The 19,353-nt window shown below is 34.3% G+C and overlaps 2 protein-coding genes across 6 annotated transcripts in view; one reads left to right on the forward strand and one right to left on the reverse strand.

Annotated features, from left to right (window-relative positions):
- The window catches only part of LOC116345614 (autophagy-related protein 16), a 58,624-nt gene that overhangs the window by 5,764 nt on the left and 33,507 nt on the right, over nucleotides 1-19,353 (forward strand). The gene's annotated exons all lie outside the window — the stretch shown is intronic.
- The window catches only part of LOC116345613, a 90,840-nt gene that overhangs the window by 2,118 nt on the left and 69,369 nt on the right, over nucleotides 1-19,353 (reverse strand). The window contains exons 4-10 of the mRNA XM_031775089.1: nucleotides 10,320-10,759; nucleotides 10,029-10,189; nucleotides 7,254-7,455; nucleotides 1,855-1,949; nucleotides 1,522-1,678; nucleotides 1,107-1,191; nucleotides 58-904 (exon numbers count right to left, since the gene is read on the reverse strand). Coding sequence (XP_031630949.1) covers nucleotides 58-904; nucleotides 1,107-1,191; nucleotides 1,522-1,678; nucleotides 1,855-1,949; nucleotides 7,254-7,455; nucleotides 10,029-10,189; nucleotides 10,320-10,714 — 1,942 coding nt within the window. The 5' untranslated portion in view covers nucleotides 10,715-10,759. The remainder of the gene's footprint in view (nucleotides 1-57; nucleotides 905-1,106; nucleotides 1,192-1,521; nucleotides 1,679-1,854; nucleotides 1,950-7,253; nucleotides 7,456-10,028; nucleotides 10,190-10,319; nucleotides 10,760-19,353) is intronic.

Consider the following 19,353-nt stretch of genomic DNA (forward strand, 5'->3'; position numbering starts at 1 on the left):
TGTTAAAAAAAAAACCGAAAATGTTCAAATGAAAACATTTGATAAATGTTTACAAACCTGTCACATTGATGGAACGCCGTTTTCTACCATATGAAATGATCGATCGAAGGCCACCGCTTAAATCTTCTTGGTCGCATTGAACGGGTTCGCATGTTGGCATGCATGGTGTAACCAATGCACGGAATTGTACCACTTCAGACGATGGAAATTTGAATGCATCGAATTGCGATAGAAGAATTTTACCCGATTCGGAGCTCTTGTAAATGGGTCCCATGATAAAGTGATCGGTTGGACAACCACGTGCATCAATCAATGTAATTTCAGCATTATCACTGCCATCCATGGCGACCAATTCTCGTACAAGCATTTCGTATGGTGAATTTTTGTCCAAAATTTCAAAGTGCAATGTCAATGGATCACCAACTTCAGCCGATCTCATAACATCGGCGCCATCGCGTGCCGTAATCTTCATGGCAACATTTGGTGAATCGACAATCACTTCCTCTGACAATGCTGGTTCGATGTCGCCCGTTATTCCCAAATCGACTTCATTCGAAACCGTTTTGTTTGTCAAATCGTATTGACAGGTAACGGCTAAGCCCAAGTCAGATGATGTTACAATCGTGTCATGATGCTGAATAACAACGTCATTCATGTATCGACCTAATCCATTTTGTCGTACATTGCATTCAATGTCTTGATATGGCATTTGCAATTCAAACTCAAGTGAATTCTTAACATCGACGGCACACGATTTTGGTGCTCCTTTTGCGTATACCTTTCCATCGAACAATTTTGATGTACGAATCTTTGCCAACATATCACCGGCACGGCATTCAATCGTTACATTATAACATGATGATAATTCATATGTGGCGGCTTCTGGTACATCTAAATATGGTTCCTGTTGTTGTTTTTTTTTTTAAAAGCAAACAAAAACAAAACGATCAATTTTATTTGAATAGAAAATGTGTAAAAGTTCAAAATAAACTCAAACGTCAAAAATAAATAATAAATTAAGACGATAAAAGGTGTGAACAGGAACATCATCAATTAGAAATAGAAAACCACATTAAATAAAAATGCAAACGTATGCCAAATCCTACCTGAATATCTGCCAATGTAGCGCGACTGTGGTGGCTAAGACGGCAGACCATGTCACCGGTATCACCATAGTCATATGAGTGGCATCTGAATAATAAATTACCCGAAAATAAATAGGTTAATTACACCCTTTCTTTCTCGTTTCAGTAAAACTTAGTGGGCATAACATTTCTATGCCATTGAATGCTTATCTCACCACAAGCCAAATACACAAAATTAAAAGAATACAAATTGATGAGATTTATTATTAACTGTCGATTGTGTGATGGACAAATGAAACATTACTCATTTTAAAATGCTTACTCACTTCAATTCAATGTTTCGTGTAAACCATAAATGATACACTTCACACATAATATTCGATCGATCGATCGATTTGATCTGAATTTTATTGGTAATAATAAATTTCCGCCTTACCTGTATGGCGAGTTCAGGCACAATTCACGACATTCATCAACATTCGATACATCTTGGTATACTGAGTCAACAGTTTTCAAAATTCGACCGGACAAACGTTTGAATTCGCACAATTTATTTGGTTCTTCGGCACAGTTATTTTCCAAATAATCGACACCTATTCATTCGCGAATGGAGAACGCAACAACAAAAGAGGGAAGAAGAAAAAAAACTCACATGAATTTTCTAAGAAAAGCCAACTCAAGTCATCAACACCACATGGGAATTCAGCTCGAATTCAATCTGATTTGATGATGATTATATATATATATAGATTTGTTTCATTTTGCTTACCATCAGTTGGTTGGAATGAAGAAGTTGCAGCCAATGTAATGCGATCCATTTCAGATAGGTCACAAGCGCCCGTCGCATGATGATAATTTGCCGATCTAAAAACAAATGGAATAATAAAGATCTTTACTGCAAAATGCTATGAACGTGAAACGCGAAAAAAATGTCGTTAAATATGAGAATGTTCATATTTTCTGTAATGTATGGAATGATAAATGGTTTTTATACAATGCGATTTCAAATTTGTAATGGATATTTGAGCAAACATCAAAGTAAAGCGGGTCTATATTCTCTCTCTTTCGAATTTTTCATGTTTTTAACAAAATCAATGACAAATTCATCTCAGTTGAACAAACAATTTAAAAGAAAAAGAGTGGTATGCGTATAAATTCATTGAACGAATGGCAATAATTCTAATCACAATTGATAGAGAATGAAATATCAATAGCTAATAATGTGCCGCATCCATTTGGGCACATCGATTGCAGTCGTCATCGACACATATATACAAAAGCCACATAATGAAAATGGGGGCCCAATAAAATATTGAAGGAAAAGCATATTTATTTTATGAGAGTGAGACAGAGAGCGAACACTAGAGAAATGCACCGTTTTAATGCGCGCAACGTAACCAATTAAAACGTCAAGATGAACGGCCGAATGATAGTCGTTCGACATTTTTATCGATTTGATTATATTATGTGTCAGCTATAAGATTGACAGACCAATGTTAAACGCTCTGCACAAAGACATAATTGTATATTTATAGACTATTTATTTGAACATAAAAGCTTTGAATGCATCATTGGTGTGTTTTTTTTATTTTACTTCGTTTTTTTATATTTTCAACGGTTTGGCGGCTAGGATTGTGAACAACGTGCACTTAATGCAAAGGATGTAAATGTAAAGAGAGTTGTCGAATACTCGTACACACAGCATACTTTTGCTTTGCGGTCAGTTTGTGCATTTTGTCGTTATGTTTATGCTGCTGTTGCTGCTGCAACATGAATAATCTGTTGTTCGTGTTGATGAATTGATGTGAAGAAAAAGAGATGAAAAAAAACCTAGATACATTCCATCGAATGATACAAAATCAATGTTAATTGTTGAAATATTCAATGTATGTATGGTAGAATATCGACAATCAGCCACAATTTGCACCAATCAAATATTAATCGTATATATTGTTTTAAGTTTTTGACCTTTCACAAATTGCTATTTGCACTAAAACTTGTCGCATATTTTCGCATAAAAGAGGACTAAATTGTTACGCTGTCATGGAATTCGTGGCAATTGTGTCGCTATAATTTTTTTTTCTCTCTTCATCTCTTTACTCTCTCACACTTGTCTCCTCTCTTCTCATATCGGAGACCAATTTTCGTTATGATTACCGGCACCCGTCAATAAATTCTATAAAATACAACATAGAGGTTCTTTTTTTGTGTTCTAATTGTTTTTCGATCCATGTAGAATTATTGCAATAACACATAAATCAGACATTGGTGCGCATTCCAAAACTGGTCGTCAGTTGAAACGTGAAAGTCGATAATGCCAAGAAAATATATTGCTCAAGTTGTTTCGAATGGTTTGAAACAAGTAAGTAAGATCGTGTAAAAAAGAATTGCTCCAACACAAACAAAAAAACAAGTAGAAAATTAAAAAAAAAAATAGTTTATTCAAAATTTCATATAATAATGGGTCAAAGTAGCATACTGAGCATACGTGCGCTTGCTGTTATCGATTTATGAAGCGAAATAAATTATTACAATTTAAATATGTGCATAACAGTCATAACAAAACGTGTGTGCGCCAAGTGTGTGTGTGTGTGTGTGAGAGAGAATATACCGTGGCCAATGAATTGAGAGATCACCTGAGCACAGCCAATATAATAATAATCGCAACTGAACGGATTCAATGGCATGTTGTGAATACGTTTAAACATTTGACATGATCGCGAAAGAGAACAAGAGGAAAAAATCGTGTGTATATTTACTTAAAATATTTCCAATGATTTTTTTTTGGTGCCTGTATTCTTTATTAGTTAATTGTTCGCAGGTAAAAATGTGTTCAAATTAAGAATGAGAGGATAGAAAAAAAAAACTGAAATTAAACGAAACCAGTAGCGCCAGCAACAAAAGTGATTTAAATGAAGTGCTCAAATCTATCACATTACCGATAGATTCTTTCGTTTTTCTTCATTGGCGTATAAAAAATGGCATCCAGGCGCTACTGTCGGCAAAAATATGCTCATAATTAATAATACGAAATTGTTTGTTCTGATTTAAAATTAAATGCGCCTTCTATGAAACGAAATACGCAAAGAAGATAAATTTAATACAAATGTTTTGTTTGTGGTAGTATAACCGTTGTTCTGCTTCTTTTTTTTCATCAAGCAATGAGGCATTCCATTTTCGATCAGTGGCCAATGAAACGTCGTTTGTCATTGGCCGATTTGTTTTCTTACATTCTGTTTATCATGCATATTAGTATGTTGAGCGCCGTTTCTTTTTTTTTTTGTTGTTGCTTCTTTTGCATCATTCTAACGACACAGACATACGAAGGGAGCACAAGAATAGAACCGTTACCAGCTTTATAAATGGCCTGGGGCGATTAAAATATATATTGTATGAACTATTTTCAATCTCATTTTCTAGACAGTATTTTAAACACCATTTGAAACACATATACAAACCATTCCATATATATATTCTATGCGTATCTTTTGCCAGCACGCTTCAATTCTCATCAAATATCGATGGATGTGATTGACGGAATATTATCTCCTTAATTCTGTATTTCAAATTGTTTCTATCAAAAATCAAAGTCGCCTAACTACGGCGAATGATAATCACAATCGGCTTCCAATTACATGGGGCCAGTGTGTACGTGCCTTGGAAAGATTTCAACTTCCATGACTAAATCAACAATCATTCGTGGCAGATAAAAAGAAACTATCATCAACGACACAACAAGAATCGATTTGAATCGTAGTAGTCTATCACGATGTCATAAATTATCTATTGCAATTAATTGAGTAATTAAAAATTGATGCATATACATTGAATTTGGCTTGTGCTTGGCAATTTAAATGTCCGCATTGCTTTGTTCAATTTTTTATTCTTGTTCTATTCCTATGTGGCGTACTAATTCCACTCATGCAGTGGAGATGTGCGGGCCAGTTTCGTTTTTCTATCAATGGATAAAGAACAATTTTGCTAAAGTTGTTCTCTATCTATCTACCTTAATATTCAGATATAAAGCAAGAGCAAAAGACAAGGAAATTGTTAGAAAATGAGTTTGTTTTGAATAATTTATTGCTTGAATTGATTAACGGAAAATGTGTAATGTGTCTGTCTTTCACCGATATGGATAAATGTTCAGCGACAACAAATACAGATAGAAATGCATCTCTGTCTTTTGAAATGTATTGAATAACATAAACTGTTGTATGCAAAGTTTTGTAAGTTATTGTGACATTTTTACTATAGAAAGATATCGTGTAAAATTCTGTTGTCCATGCCGTATTCAATTTGCTGACCACACAATTGCAATTGCCTATCAACAACCTTCGATGTGCACAATATAATCGATCGGCTAGGCATAGAATGTGTGGCGCGGACGCGCGCACTCTCATCTGCAATGCAAACGAATCATATTTTACGTACATTTCTGCCCAATGCATTCAATACAGAATGGCGGGGCTCATGTAATAGCAGAGGGTTCAGATCATATTTCACATGTACACACAGATAACGATTGCAATTGATAGATCCATCTTAAGCATTGGCTAAAGACCTCTTCATTACCAATGTCATTTATACAATGTGTGCGATCGTTTTGGTTGAGAAAACCCACGTTCAATGTAAATAATGCCTAACTATACGTTGAAATTCTCTCATTCATGCTCTGTGTGTTGTTTATGCTCTTCTCATTCTTTTTATGCACAAATTTGCATTAATTTTAAATCAATGGGGCGTTTTTTATTGTATAAGATCATAATTAAAAGGTTCCAATTAGATTTGGAACGGCCCGAAGACGTACCACATCGTTAAAATGCTAACTGTCCAGACAACGATGCCGATAGAAATGGGCTAGTGAAATTCGGTTTTTCTATTTCGCGCGCATTCGTGAAAGTATGAAATTAATTCAATTTTACAATTGAATAGATATTATATACACATATACAAAATGGTCAAATGTGATGACTTTGATTATTTTATTATTTGATTGGTTATTTCAACAATCATTCATAAATTTATGAAAATCATCGTCAAAATTACCGAATCTCGTGATCGTTTTCTAAGCATGCTTCAGCATGTTGAATGGATATCGAGAAAAAAAATTATATATTAATTATTATTCTCTCATTTTCACACTTCGCCACGATGAAAGAACAATAGATTCTTCGAATGAAAGCCGAGAAAAATGAGATCAATTTGATGAATATATAGCGACACGATCATTTACACTACAATTGCGCTTTAATTGACTAACGTTCACGACTTATGCTCTTCTCATTTCATTAATCAGTTTGGGACTTTGCGTGTGCTTTTGCTTTATCGTTTCGGGGCATTCATTTTCCCCTTTCAATCTATTTGCATCTTTGCTCGTGTATTTGACTATATTACTAATTACAAACCGTTTTTTTTAAGTGTTTTGAGCACATATTTCTTGGGCCGATTTACAGTAATTACAACAATATGCTTCAGCATTTGAAAAAAAAACCGTAATTAAATAATAACAAAGAGTAGAAAAAAGAGCAATATTTCCGCAGGCGTCAGCTGTTTTGGACCAAAATAAGTAGGTTAGGATCTTAATAGACTCTTGTTGACAACGCCATAAATTGTCGATTAAATTTTACATGCAAGTTGTAATGTTCTATTAATCTGCCACTCTTCTTTCTCTCTTTCTCTTTCTGCGGCTGAAAATGAAAGAGAGTATTTAGTAAATGCTTTTTACCCTGGAACGGTTTCACAAAAGCGCGATGTTCTTCAATTTAATGAAGAAGAAAATGATCGAACGAGAAGAAGAAAATGTTTTTCAATTCAATCGTAAAGTCCATTCAACTGCAAAAACATCGATTAGCTCGATGAAACATGATTTTTTATTGAATGAAAAATGTAAAGCGCAAAGCACGAAGTTTTCAGACGATGGAAAAGGAAGCTTCTGTCGGCAAAAGAGCGGAACTTAAAAGTAAAATCACTTGGAGTTGGCGCGGCGTTTGAAAGAAACGATGTTGTTATTTCATTTCTTCATTTTTTTTTTCAACATCTGTTGCTCGTGGTTAATGTTTTCATATTTTTCGTGTTCGCTTCACGAAATGCAGACGAAAAAAAAAAACACTAATTAAATGATCAGGCAATAGAATAAACGTTTTTTTTTATAAATGCAAAACTACTCACCTGCATGTGAATTCATTTTCGCCCAAACACATTTCAAAGCAATCCTGTCGAGAATGTGCCGTTGTACTGCGTTTTGTAAAACCGTTCAACTTGAAGTTTTGTACGCGATCAATGCACCAAGCACGCGAACATGGTCGAACGCTTAAACATGACTTTTGTGCATAAATGGTGAATACGGGGAATTGTGATTTAGTTAATGCACCTGAAAATACAAATCAAGAAGAGAAAAAAAAATCTGATTAGAAGAATAAATATACAAGCTTATACACACTCTCTCTTTCTCTCATGTTTACAATGATAAAAGTCAGTTGCAGAGGGAAGAGCAAAAAAAAAACGAACAACACTTGTGATGAAGCATAACAAACAAAAACTCACATGAGGCGCACATGCTACTGCAAGAAATTCAAAAAAAAAAATCAAACAACACAAGCTCAATATTGCTTTTATGCAGACGGGAAATGAAATCGAAAGAAAAATCAATTTGGATCTGAACGATGAAAACCAGCGATTTCTTGTTGAGCGCTGGTGCGTTAATTTTTTGCGATCAAGAACATATATATGTATTAGATTCTCGTGCCATTTCAATGCCATTTTTATTTCAATTAAATATACGTAATGTCGGTAGAAATGATTTGCCCGTTATTTTAATGAATGAGCCGTGATTGCAGATATTGGCGTTACTTTCAATTTAGTTTCAACTGTTGTTATTTTTTGTTCCATTCTACGTTCAGTAGTGCAGTAATAATGAAATCCCTTCAGAAGTTGATGGATTTATAATTATTTTTTATATCATTGTTGCCAATAGTTTACGTTTTCATACCAAAAAGGAAGTCATTTTCAGTGTTTTTCTATTTTGGAACTGATGATCAAAAAGTGTCAATGCACACAAGTATCAGAAACCTCAAGTATAGAAATATATTGAGCTGGGAAAAGCCAACGGATGGAAAAACATTTATTTGATCATAAAAATGTTATGTTGCCGCTGCTGCTGTTGTGGCCGTTGTTCATTGGCCGTTGTTCATTTTTTTTCATCGGCGAACGCTATGGGTTCGCAATGTTATCAAAAATGTCCATTTTGTGGCGCTGTGTAATGTATAATACTTTAAGCGATTTTAGCCTACAGTCTAACACCATTCAGAACATTCTTCTTCTTTTTTTTACTACGTCACACTGTCGAATTATATTGTGAATAATTTTCTATCAGCCACAATCGTGTAAATAAAATCAAACAGCAACGACAACGAATAGCTAAAGTACAGCGGCTGAATGCAATACAACATAATGCACACACGGGTGAACCAACAAAGAGAGGAAGAATGAACGAAAAAGAAAGAATGAACAAGAAAAAATGAATGCAAGTAACTTTTATTTATGAGCACCTTCGCCCATAACTCATTTTGCTGTCGTATATTTTCCTAACACATATCAGTGCACCAGTTGATAGTGATGGTTTTCAATACGGGAACAGAGAAAAAAAAATGCATTGATTTGAAAAACGCCAATTGAAAAATATCCAAATCGAAAGAGAGCATAAAATACACACACACACACACGTATAAACCAGAGTCAAATGCAGTGGGAAAAACGGAATTAGACAGTCGCAAATAAAATTTACGATGGGGTGGAGTGTTGAGATCGAAATAGATACCAAAAACCCGCCGAACGATCTATGATCTCGAATATATAATATGCGGGCTTCGAATTCATTACACCTAACGCTACAATTTTTTGTTTTACTAGAGTAGGCAAATCGACGATCGCTCGCTCGCGCCACATATATACGACGGCACACATCGAAGAGAAGCGAATAAAAAAAATATCAAGCACACACATTTTTGTGCATAGACACATTTTGATCAAAGATCGCAAATTATTAATATTGACCACGCTTTTAAATCATGTATCATAAATCATCGGTAACTCTTAGGTGAGCGTGTGCGATTTGAATTTGTCAGTATTTGAAATAACAAATTGTGTGAATGTAATATGTTGCACACTATACGTGTATACATAATATATGTAAAATCTAATATGAATGTGCCATGGCAAAGGAAATGGCCTCAGATTATTAAAATTATCACCTAGTTTTGTTTTTGCAAAGCGGTTGTGGTTTTGGTTACTCGTTTTTTTTTTCAGTTTCTTTTGCAAGGCAAACAGTGACGCCATAAATTACATTATACGCACTCCATAAAATAGCCGCTTTTCGATTTGGAAGTCGTGGTGTGCATTTTATTTTTATATTTTGCTCGATTTCCGTGAAAAATGTTGTATGTGTGTATGCGGTTATGCACGTGGAAAAATATATTTGCACACACTGTCATGATAATGATAAGGCCGTACGAATGGAATATTCGTAACATCCCATTTTCAAAAGTATCGCATTTGCTCTAAGAAGCGTTGCATTTTCTATTTGTTTGCGTTCACCCACCAACCTAAGGATAATTAAAATTCTCATTTTATTCTCATAAAATTATCCGTGCGGCGCTTCGGAATGGCCGCAAGATGGTTTTAAATCAAAATCAAAACTACCAAAAGCCAGAGTTCATATGTCGTCGATGTGTGTGTGTGTGTGTTGCCACAGTCAAATCGTCGACGATGATAAAGCAAGAGCGAATGAACGAAGGAACGAAATGGAGTGCGAGTAATGATCGTTATGAATTCTGGGTGGGTTGCCACACATTTGTCATAATTGTAATTACAAAAATTGTGTAATTTTTATTATGATTATTAGTTCGTTTTTTTTTCATCATTATCATCATCGTATTATATGCATACCTGGTAATTTATCAGCGTTCGATGAGAATAGTACACACAATCCAGTTTCATAGTTTACAGCACCGCACGATTCATTGGCTTGACAAGCTTCCAAGCAATCAGTTAACATAAGAGTTCCGGGCATCGATTCCAGCAGTTGTTCGGGAGCCGAAAAAACATAACTGAAACAGAGAATATTTATTTTTCTTCATTCATAGATCAAATGGAATTGAACCAATAATCCTAATGACTAAGATTTAAATGTTGCCCTATTAGTGTTTTACTTAGAACGTTTTTTTCGATTTTACGTACCCAGTTATAATTTCAAATCCAATCATATCGGGATCACATTCGACAGCCTCATTTTCACCACTTGATACTGAATTATCAGCTAATGATGATGATACAGCAGATGGTGATGGCAAACTGTTTGATTGTCCGCCGCTCATTTGGGATGGTAATGATGCGATTGCCGCCGCACTAGCTGGTTTCTCTGTATTTGATAGTGCTTGAGCTGATGGTTGTTCATCAAGCATTGAGATAATGGTTGTTGCATCATTTGATGTGGCAAGCGCAATATTATCACTTGGCGGTGCATCGGCTGCATTTGCTATTGGCAAATCTATTTTTGATTTTCGTCGTATGCCATTTGTCAACGAACTTGATAACAAGACAATTAAAAGTAAACTTGCTGCTTTTGGCCACATTTTTTTCTATATTTTATTTTATTTCGTTTTCTTTGTATTCAAAATCTGAAATGAAAAAAAAGGGAAGAGAAAAACAATCAATTAAAAAGATGTTACTACTGTTTTAAGAAAAATGCATTCATTAGCAAATATGTGGATTGACTTTTAATTAGATAAATGATTGGAGGAATTAGTGTTTTTCTTTCTAAATGTTTTTAAAATTGTTCAAATTAGTTATGCCAGTGGTCATGCGGTCGAGCTAATATTCTTCATATGAATTTATCTCATCGAAATTAATCGCATGGATAAGCACAGCTTCTTTGGTGGCGTTCCATCGATGAATGAAAGAAAAACTAATTGCAATCGGTTATTTCTATCTCCTTTCTCTCTCTGTGTGTGTGTGTGCGTGTGTGTGTGTGTGTCTCACTTCCACCTCAAGTCAGTATCGATTTCAATGAACGGGAACAATTCCAAGTATGTTTCCGAGATTGGTCATTTTTAGCGTAAAACGAATAAAAATAACATCGACTCTAAGTGCAGTGCAATGAAAGAAAAAAAAGAACTCTCAATCAAGAGACAATTTACGTGTTGGTTGCATACTTTGTACACATTTAATCATCTTTGATCATTCTTTTGCTCCCTATTTCGTTTTCTCATTCATGTTTTTTCATTTACGCGTACACAGTGGCGCAAAAGTGCGGAAAACTGTACGCGAGCCCGCAAATGCATCACGTGCGCATAATAGAGATACTTTTCCGTTGTATTTTCCGGATAATGGTTCTTAAAATGTGTTCAGCATAGCAAATGTATACGTTCAAGCCGAGCGTATGCTACGCAAAAACGCAACACAGAAAATTAGAGCACATAACAATAAAACAGTTAGAAGTGCAACAACAACAACAACAACAAAAAACAGAAGAAGTGATGAAAAAAAAGTTGTGCAACGTGGTTTGAACTTGTGCAAACAACTGCAATATTGCCGCTAAATGCATAGTATGATATTGAATTTAAAATACAAATATATATATATATAAAGAGATGGAGAAAAAAATCCACGGTGCGAAGACACGCTATATCACCGCGCTTTGATTTTATGTTTCGATATGAATTAGAATAAATGTGTACCGCATGCAGTTACCACGTTACTGACTTCAATTTTTATCTCGAAGAGCTTATTGTATTCCAGGTCTGAATCGTGTACACCATGACACCATGTTTCACGCATTCTCTTTTGTTCATGCGAGAACTTGTAAATGATCCAAGCAAATACACATAGAGAGAGACACTTGAAATAACAACAATAATAATGATAGCCAGAAGACCAAACATCTAACACATAATTTTTTTAAAATTGTGAATAGATGCTGCATTCCGCAATAATAGCACTTCAGCCAGCATACCAACAAACACTTTTAATCTCTCAAATAAATAAATCGCAATTGTCCGAAAAGATGAAACTTATCTACTGAAATTTATTCCGAGTTTGTTATGCTCGCTCAACTCGAAACAGAATGGACGTTGATGACGACTCGATATAGGATCTCTCGTTGTGTGCTTCTTATATATGGACAAAGTCGCCACGGTTTTATTCACTTCATTCCGATCGAAAAATCATATTGTTGATACTGATTAAAATCAAAATGACAGACATACACTATGACAAAGGTGCTTAAACTGAATGAAATCTTGAGTTCTCTTCTGCAAACGAAATGAATAGACATTTGTTGTCATGTTTTCTCTTAAGTTCTTTTACATATGTATGTGTTTTTTTTGTAAATGATATGTTTCGAATGGTTGAAAATCCATTACAAACTTGAGTGGGTATAAACAAAAAAAAGCGATATAATAAATATGCATGCATTTCAAAATGTACTTGTTATGCTTGACGGTGAACAGAAAAAAATTGTCAAGAGATTTTTTTTTCTTCGGATAAATGTGAATTTTTGACTCAAATTCAAATAGATCCCTTCTGAACATAATAAGTATACATATGGAATGTTGTTTACAAAATAAATATTCATTCGAAGATAGTTGTCACGTTGTCTATGTTGCGTTGCTCTCATGTCCGCAAAAATATAACGACAAATATCTTGAAATGAAATACCACAACGCGTGGAAAATCCGTTTGACAAATAAAACATCTCTTGTCGAAATTATCACGTTTCCATTAAAAGTAGATTCGAGCACGTGCCAGCAAATTGTCTGTTGACCGTTCGTCGATCGACCAGAATTGAATGAAAAAAAAAAGATGTTCTATGGCCAAATAACTTAGATAGTGCATGAACCGTTCATATCAAAAACTATCAAAATGCACATTCGGCATTTTGAATATTACGTACGTTTTACTCGCTGTTCAACCCGGAAAACGTACATTCCACCTATATATATATATCATTATGTGAGGAAAATAAAACGTGATGCTTATACGATATTAGATCGAAGTGGATTTTCCGTGTCGACCACGTATCTGGACGAGGACATATTATCAATGCATAATGCATTTCAGACGCTTTTTTCTTTCAATGAAAAAGAATCGCAACCATTTTCCAACATAAATATTTGAAGAGTACAGTATGTAACCGTTTCTTATAGAGTGTGTGTCTGTGTTTGTTGCGCTCAGAAACGTTACGTAATTGCAACACTCGAATCTATTATTAGGTACTTTTTTATCGCACCTCACACAACAGTGCACTGTTGACGTGTTCTATGTCTCTGTTTTGTTTCGTTCAATTGATGCATATCCACAATGCGGATGTATAGCACATGGAAAATATAGTACAAAAGTACATCATCCGCGTACTAAAACACACCACACAGTAATATTGAACAATCATTTTACATTCTACAAGTGGAACGAAAATCAGTCAAACAGTTTTATATGAACACGTAATATTTGCACGATTTTTTTTCTCGCTTATCCTCTGTGTTTCCGTCTCTCCTCTCTTTCTCTCTCTCACACAAACTCTCGTTCAAGTATGTATATCATTTGTTTTGCGATTTTATGCTGTTTGAGTTTTATTGCTGTGAAATGCAAATTTAAATTGGTATATTCACAATTAGAAGCGAAATTAAGACACAAAATGCAATAAAAACCAATAAAACATTATATATTCAATTGGTTTACATTATTTAAAAAGAAAAGAAAAGAAAGAGTGATGCCTTTGCAAATAACATGAGAAATAAATGTATATTTATGGATGTGAGTGCATAACAAATGATTCAAATTGAAATTGATTACCATACAAACAAAAAAAAAGTCCGAAGAAGACGGAACGGGTAATAAAACATGAAACATTTTCGGTTTGTGTGTCGGGAATTTTTTTTTCTTCCTCCTTTTCGTCTTTTTTTCTCGTTTCGAGCCATTCAACTATACGTTTTAGATCATTAACAACGGTAATTCGGTATTTTTCGTATTTCACTAGCAAAAACGAGGGAAAAAAAGTATAAACATTCAAAACAGCGGCAACAACAGCATTCACTGCAAATAAATGCATGAGCATGTGATGGGTATCTTTGAAGTCAATTGATAAGAACCATATAGAAGATTTGTTCGGTGCAATGTACAAGTACATCGCATATCATCGCTTTTTTGTGTAATAATCAAATCAGCATCTTAATCTAACATTCAAAACTATTTACAAAAATTCAATTAAATACAGACCAGAAGATGCCATCTACCTGCCAACGTTATGGAACAACCGCAAAAATTTGCAACGATAAAAAAAATTAAATTCCAATCCCATGCCCGATCAATGAAAATTCTCTCCAATGTTATGTGATTCTCTTTAATTAGAAGCAAATCCAATTCCATTCGATGTTCAAAATGGCGGGTAGGAATATCAAAAGCAAGCACTCAAAAAAACTTACTCCTAGCGCCACCAACCTATAAGTTGTGTATTGTGAGAGCCAACTTCAGACAGATTGTATATATGTGACAACTATTTTTTGACATTTGTAAAACCGGCAATTAGGTGTTTGTGTTTCAACTATAAACATTAAACATGCGAAAAGTAATTTTGCTTTTTTTTATTAATCATCATTTTACTGTGACTTTTTTTCTTAATTTTTACATTTTTATTTTTTTGATTCATTATTGGTTGTTTTTTGTGCTTTACTTTCATTTTTTCCCTGAAATTTAGAAGTGTGGAATGTGCGAAAAATCGTTCATTCGTTTACAAACTTTGCGGGAACACGTCGAAAATGTTCACCAGCCAATGAAGAAAAAATTCAAATGCCCGAATTGCGACATATTTTGCTCGCACATAATCAGAAGTTGCCGAATCAGCTTTTGCCGAATCAGCTTTTGCCGAATCAGCTGTTGCTGAATCAGCTGTTGCTGAATCAGCTGATGCTGAATCAGCTGATGCTGAATCAGCTGATGCTGAATCAGCTGATGCTGAATCAGCTGTTGCCGAACCATGATCTATTATCTGTGAACGTGTGAATAGATCAATCAACAATTTTTTCAAAATACTTACATTTGAAGAAAATGTGCATTTAAATTGTGCGGTCTCGAGCAAAATATGTCGCAATTCGGGCATTTGAATTTTTTCTTCATTGGCATGAACATTTTCGACGTGTTCCCGCAAAGTTTGTAAACGAATGAACGATTTTTCGCACATTCCACACTTCTAAATTTCAGGGAAAAAATGAAAGTAAAGCACAAAGAACAACCAATAATGAATCAAAAATATAAAAATGTAAAAATTAAGAAAAAAAGTTAAAATTACTTTTCGCATGTTTAATGTTTATAGTTGAAACACAAACACCTAATTGCCGGTTTTACAAATGTCAAAAAATAGTTGTCACATATATACAATCTGTCTGAAGTTGGCTCTCACAATACACAACATTGTTGAATGAATACTTCTGATATTTCGACTTGTTAAAATGATGCATTCACGTTTTTTATTGCCGATTAATATTTTTTTATGAATAAATCATTTTTTTTAAATATTGGTAATCATAATATTCATTAAATTAACCACTAGAAACATATTTGTGGATTCATTTCGTTTTGATTTTAGAATAGTAATCGATACGAAAGTAGATGGCGGTAGGATGTAAAAATCTTTTTGCAAAAGTGACATTTCAGTACAAAATACGTTTTGATATTCCTACCTGAAAATGGTCACGTAATAAAGTGCCGGCAATGCAACTCAACGACGCGATATGTTTGTGAAAATGAATGAACTTCTTCTCGGTATTTTGCTGTATTTTCGGAAGGGAAAAATGAACGTTTTTTTCTTCTTTTTTTGAAAGAGTAAACACTAAATACAATACAAACGGCGAACACACAAAATTCGATGTATATATATGACAGTAACCATCGTATGCATAAATATGTAAAATGGTGTACATTGTACAGAGGGTTCAACCGAGTTGAAAATAAAAAATAAAAGACAAGCATAAGCGATGCTGTGCACGTGAATATGTGTAATATATGCTCACGATGGCTCATGATTTGCCATTTCATTTGGGTGTGATATATGCAAAACTCATGGAATGTCGCGACCATGACTTCGGGAATACGGAATTCAATAAATGAAACATATATTTCAGTCGAATTAAAATCAAGGAAAGCAAAGCAGCTTTCATGCACTGTACATTGCACAAACACACGATAGGCGATATGGCATGTAACATTTATCGTTCTTTTTAGATGCACAAAAGGCATATAACAGAAATGTCCGTGTGCAGGCAAAGTATGATCGCAAGTGTGTACTGTGCACGATTGATAGTATAATGTAAAATTGTACGGGCATTTGACTTGACGTCGGAGAACAAGTCGATGCAAAAGCCATTTCATATCAGTAAATTTTGCACCAATATATTATTTCACTTTTATCGCAATCTCTCACATTTTGAATCTATTTCTCACTCTCTCTCTCACACTCTCCTTCTCTCTCTTTTTATTTGTTTAATTGTTTGTTTGCTCCCTTCGATTTATCGTTCTGTGAGAGTTGCGTTTTAGGCTATTGCTCCCTAAAATTCTCTCACTATACATTGATTTAATGCCGTAATCATTTCATTATTCTGACGTAAGCAACAGACATGAAAAATTACAATATGCGACAGCTTTAACAAATACGATCAAAAGGCACTTCGCGCTTTTTCTTCCACTTTTATAGACAAAATCTCTTGTTTTTATGCGCACACACACACTTTTCCATGTACATCTCTCGGCCGATTGCCAAGCAGGTATGCACATACCATGTCTTTCAATTTGTTCTGCATGACTATGGACAATTTAATAGCACATCGCATGATTTTTGTTATAATTCTCGTCATGTTGTTGTTTTTTTTTTTCTTCTTTTCTCTCTGCCAACATTTTGCTAACATTTTATGATTCCATTTGAATTTTATTCACTTACAATTTTATCCGGTGTTTGATTTTGATTTCATTTCATTTATGCTCGTTTCAGTCGTTGATAAAATAATCAAAGTTCACTTAAATTTGCGTGGTCATAAAACCAATGAGCGTAAAAATTATGGTGGCAATACATTACAAAAAGTATACATGAAGGTTTTTCATTTCTTCGGTTTCTCTTACGTTCAAGATTTGTTTTCCAACAATTAAGAGATTTGCACTTTTTCCCCCTTTTTTTGAAGTTTTCATGGCGTTGAAGTTTTGCGATTGAGCTCATTATTTCATTATTTTCATGCCATCGTATATAATATGAAAAGCGAAACGACTTTAGAAATGCTAATTTTCACTTGCGAATGCCATCTGATAAAACTATGGTGAACCGAGCTGATTCTTTCTCTCTCTCTATCTCTGTCTTCTGTTTTCTTGTACAACAAAAATTTCGTTGACCATATTGCTAACCGAAAAATTGAATATAAACAACATTCTTGGCTGCAGAACAGATAATGTACACTTTATTTTTCTATCTCAATTAAGAGAACCAAATAAATTATGCATATGCATTGGCGCGTTTTATCATGTGCATTAGCTTGAAATATATTGTTATAAAGTGGCCGTTTCGCATCGGCACTGTAACCATGATACCCGAAAATAACAAAAAAATTCGTCGCATTTCATTCTCGTATCTGGCACAGTGTTTATGGCTAAATGTTAAATTCATATACTCAGGCAAAAAGAGTAAAACAAACGAACCACGTTTATCTTTTAATTTATGAAAATTCATTCGGTTGGTGAAGCACTAGGGGACGGAAACCATTTGCTAGTTTTTTATATTTCAAGTAAAAACTAGGAAAATTAGAAAAAAACTAGCAAAAACTAGAAAAATTAGCAAAAATTAGCAAAAATTATTTGATCCGCCATTTTGATATTCTGCCATGATTTGGTGACTAAATCAATTTTACAAGTCGACTATTGAAAGAAACAAGTACTTTATGCACGATTTTGTGTTAAAAAAGAATAATTAAACTAATTTTCACTATTATAAGTGTATATTTATTCAAAACACATAAAAATATGTCTGAACAACAAAACGTCAAAATACTTCATTGTGTCAGTACAATCATTTGATTGTCATTTGACAGAACAAAAAACTAGAAAACTAGCAATTTCATAAAGGAATATTAGCATTATTAGATTATTCAAGCAATAAACTAGAAAATTAGCTAAAAACTAGTAAATTAGCTATAAACTAGAAAAACTAGCATTGGTTTCTCTCCCCTAGGTGAAGCATAATTTTGTTTACTTCGAAGAGACCGACCGCATTCAATGTATATAGTAAACTGTATTAATAAATAGATATTTGGCCAAGAAGCGATGTGGACAAAAGGTATGTATGTGTACGTGCAACTTTGTGGCATGCACAATGCGCGCTAAAATTAATTTAACCTCGCGACTATGAATTGGTTATGCATATACCATCTAACAACACCATCACATGAAATGAATTTCATACACTTCAATGCATTTTAGCTTTGTAGGAAGCGCGCGCATTGACCATTCCGAAAATAGAAAAAAATGAAGAAAAAAAAACATCCGATTAAACGGACACTTTGAAGGAATCAGTCCGAATGTGGCAGTGTAAATTAGTGTTTGTCTGTGTATGTGCCAAGATTTCCATGTCCATGAATCAAGCATTGAGTAATGTGCAATGGCAACGTTCGCATCTACTCTGCTCTAACAAAAGAGCAAGTTAGTTTAAAGGGAAAAGGGAACAGCAACAACATCTTTTCACATCGCATTACAAGCGACATGAACTTTGAAAGGTGAAAATTGTATACGATTCCTATCGAACTAAAATGTTCATTTAAATATTTTCCCCATATTGTGGTTTATCTGTACATCTTCTGTCTTTCTCTTCCTTTTCTCTTTCCATCGCTCCCTTTCTCTCTCTTTCTTTCTTTGACGTGGTTCGCGGGCCTGTGCACTCGCTCATTACACATTGTGGGCACTATTTCGATATTTGCCCGGTGGTATCATCATTCTATCGGATTTACTTACACGAAAATCGACTTGTTCATTTCATGGTCTTGTTACATCTTGTGCAGTAGTCCTTTTTTCGTTAAAAAAAATTGTTGAACAGCATGCCAATAACACGAAGCCGACAACTTCCATTTAAATTTAGCGCGCTTATTACTCAAACCGCGAGATCTCACTAAATAACCATAGTAATAATAATAATAAAACACAGAGTCACACAAAACATGACCAAATCAATGGGACATGTGCTAGTAAT

Source organism: Contarinia nasturtii, unplaced genomic scaffold (assembly GCF_009176525.2).
Source record: "Contarinia nasturtii isolate CC-2019 unplaced genomic scaffold, AAFC_CNas_1.1 Cnas_scaffold_1371, whole genome shotgun sequence".
Lineage (NCBI taxonomy): Eukaryota > Metazoa > Arthropoda > Insecta > Diptera > Cecidomyiidae > Contarinia > Contarinia nasturtii.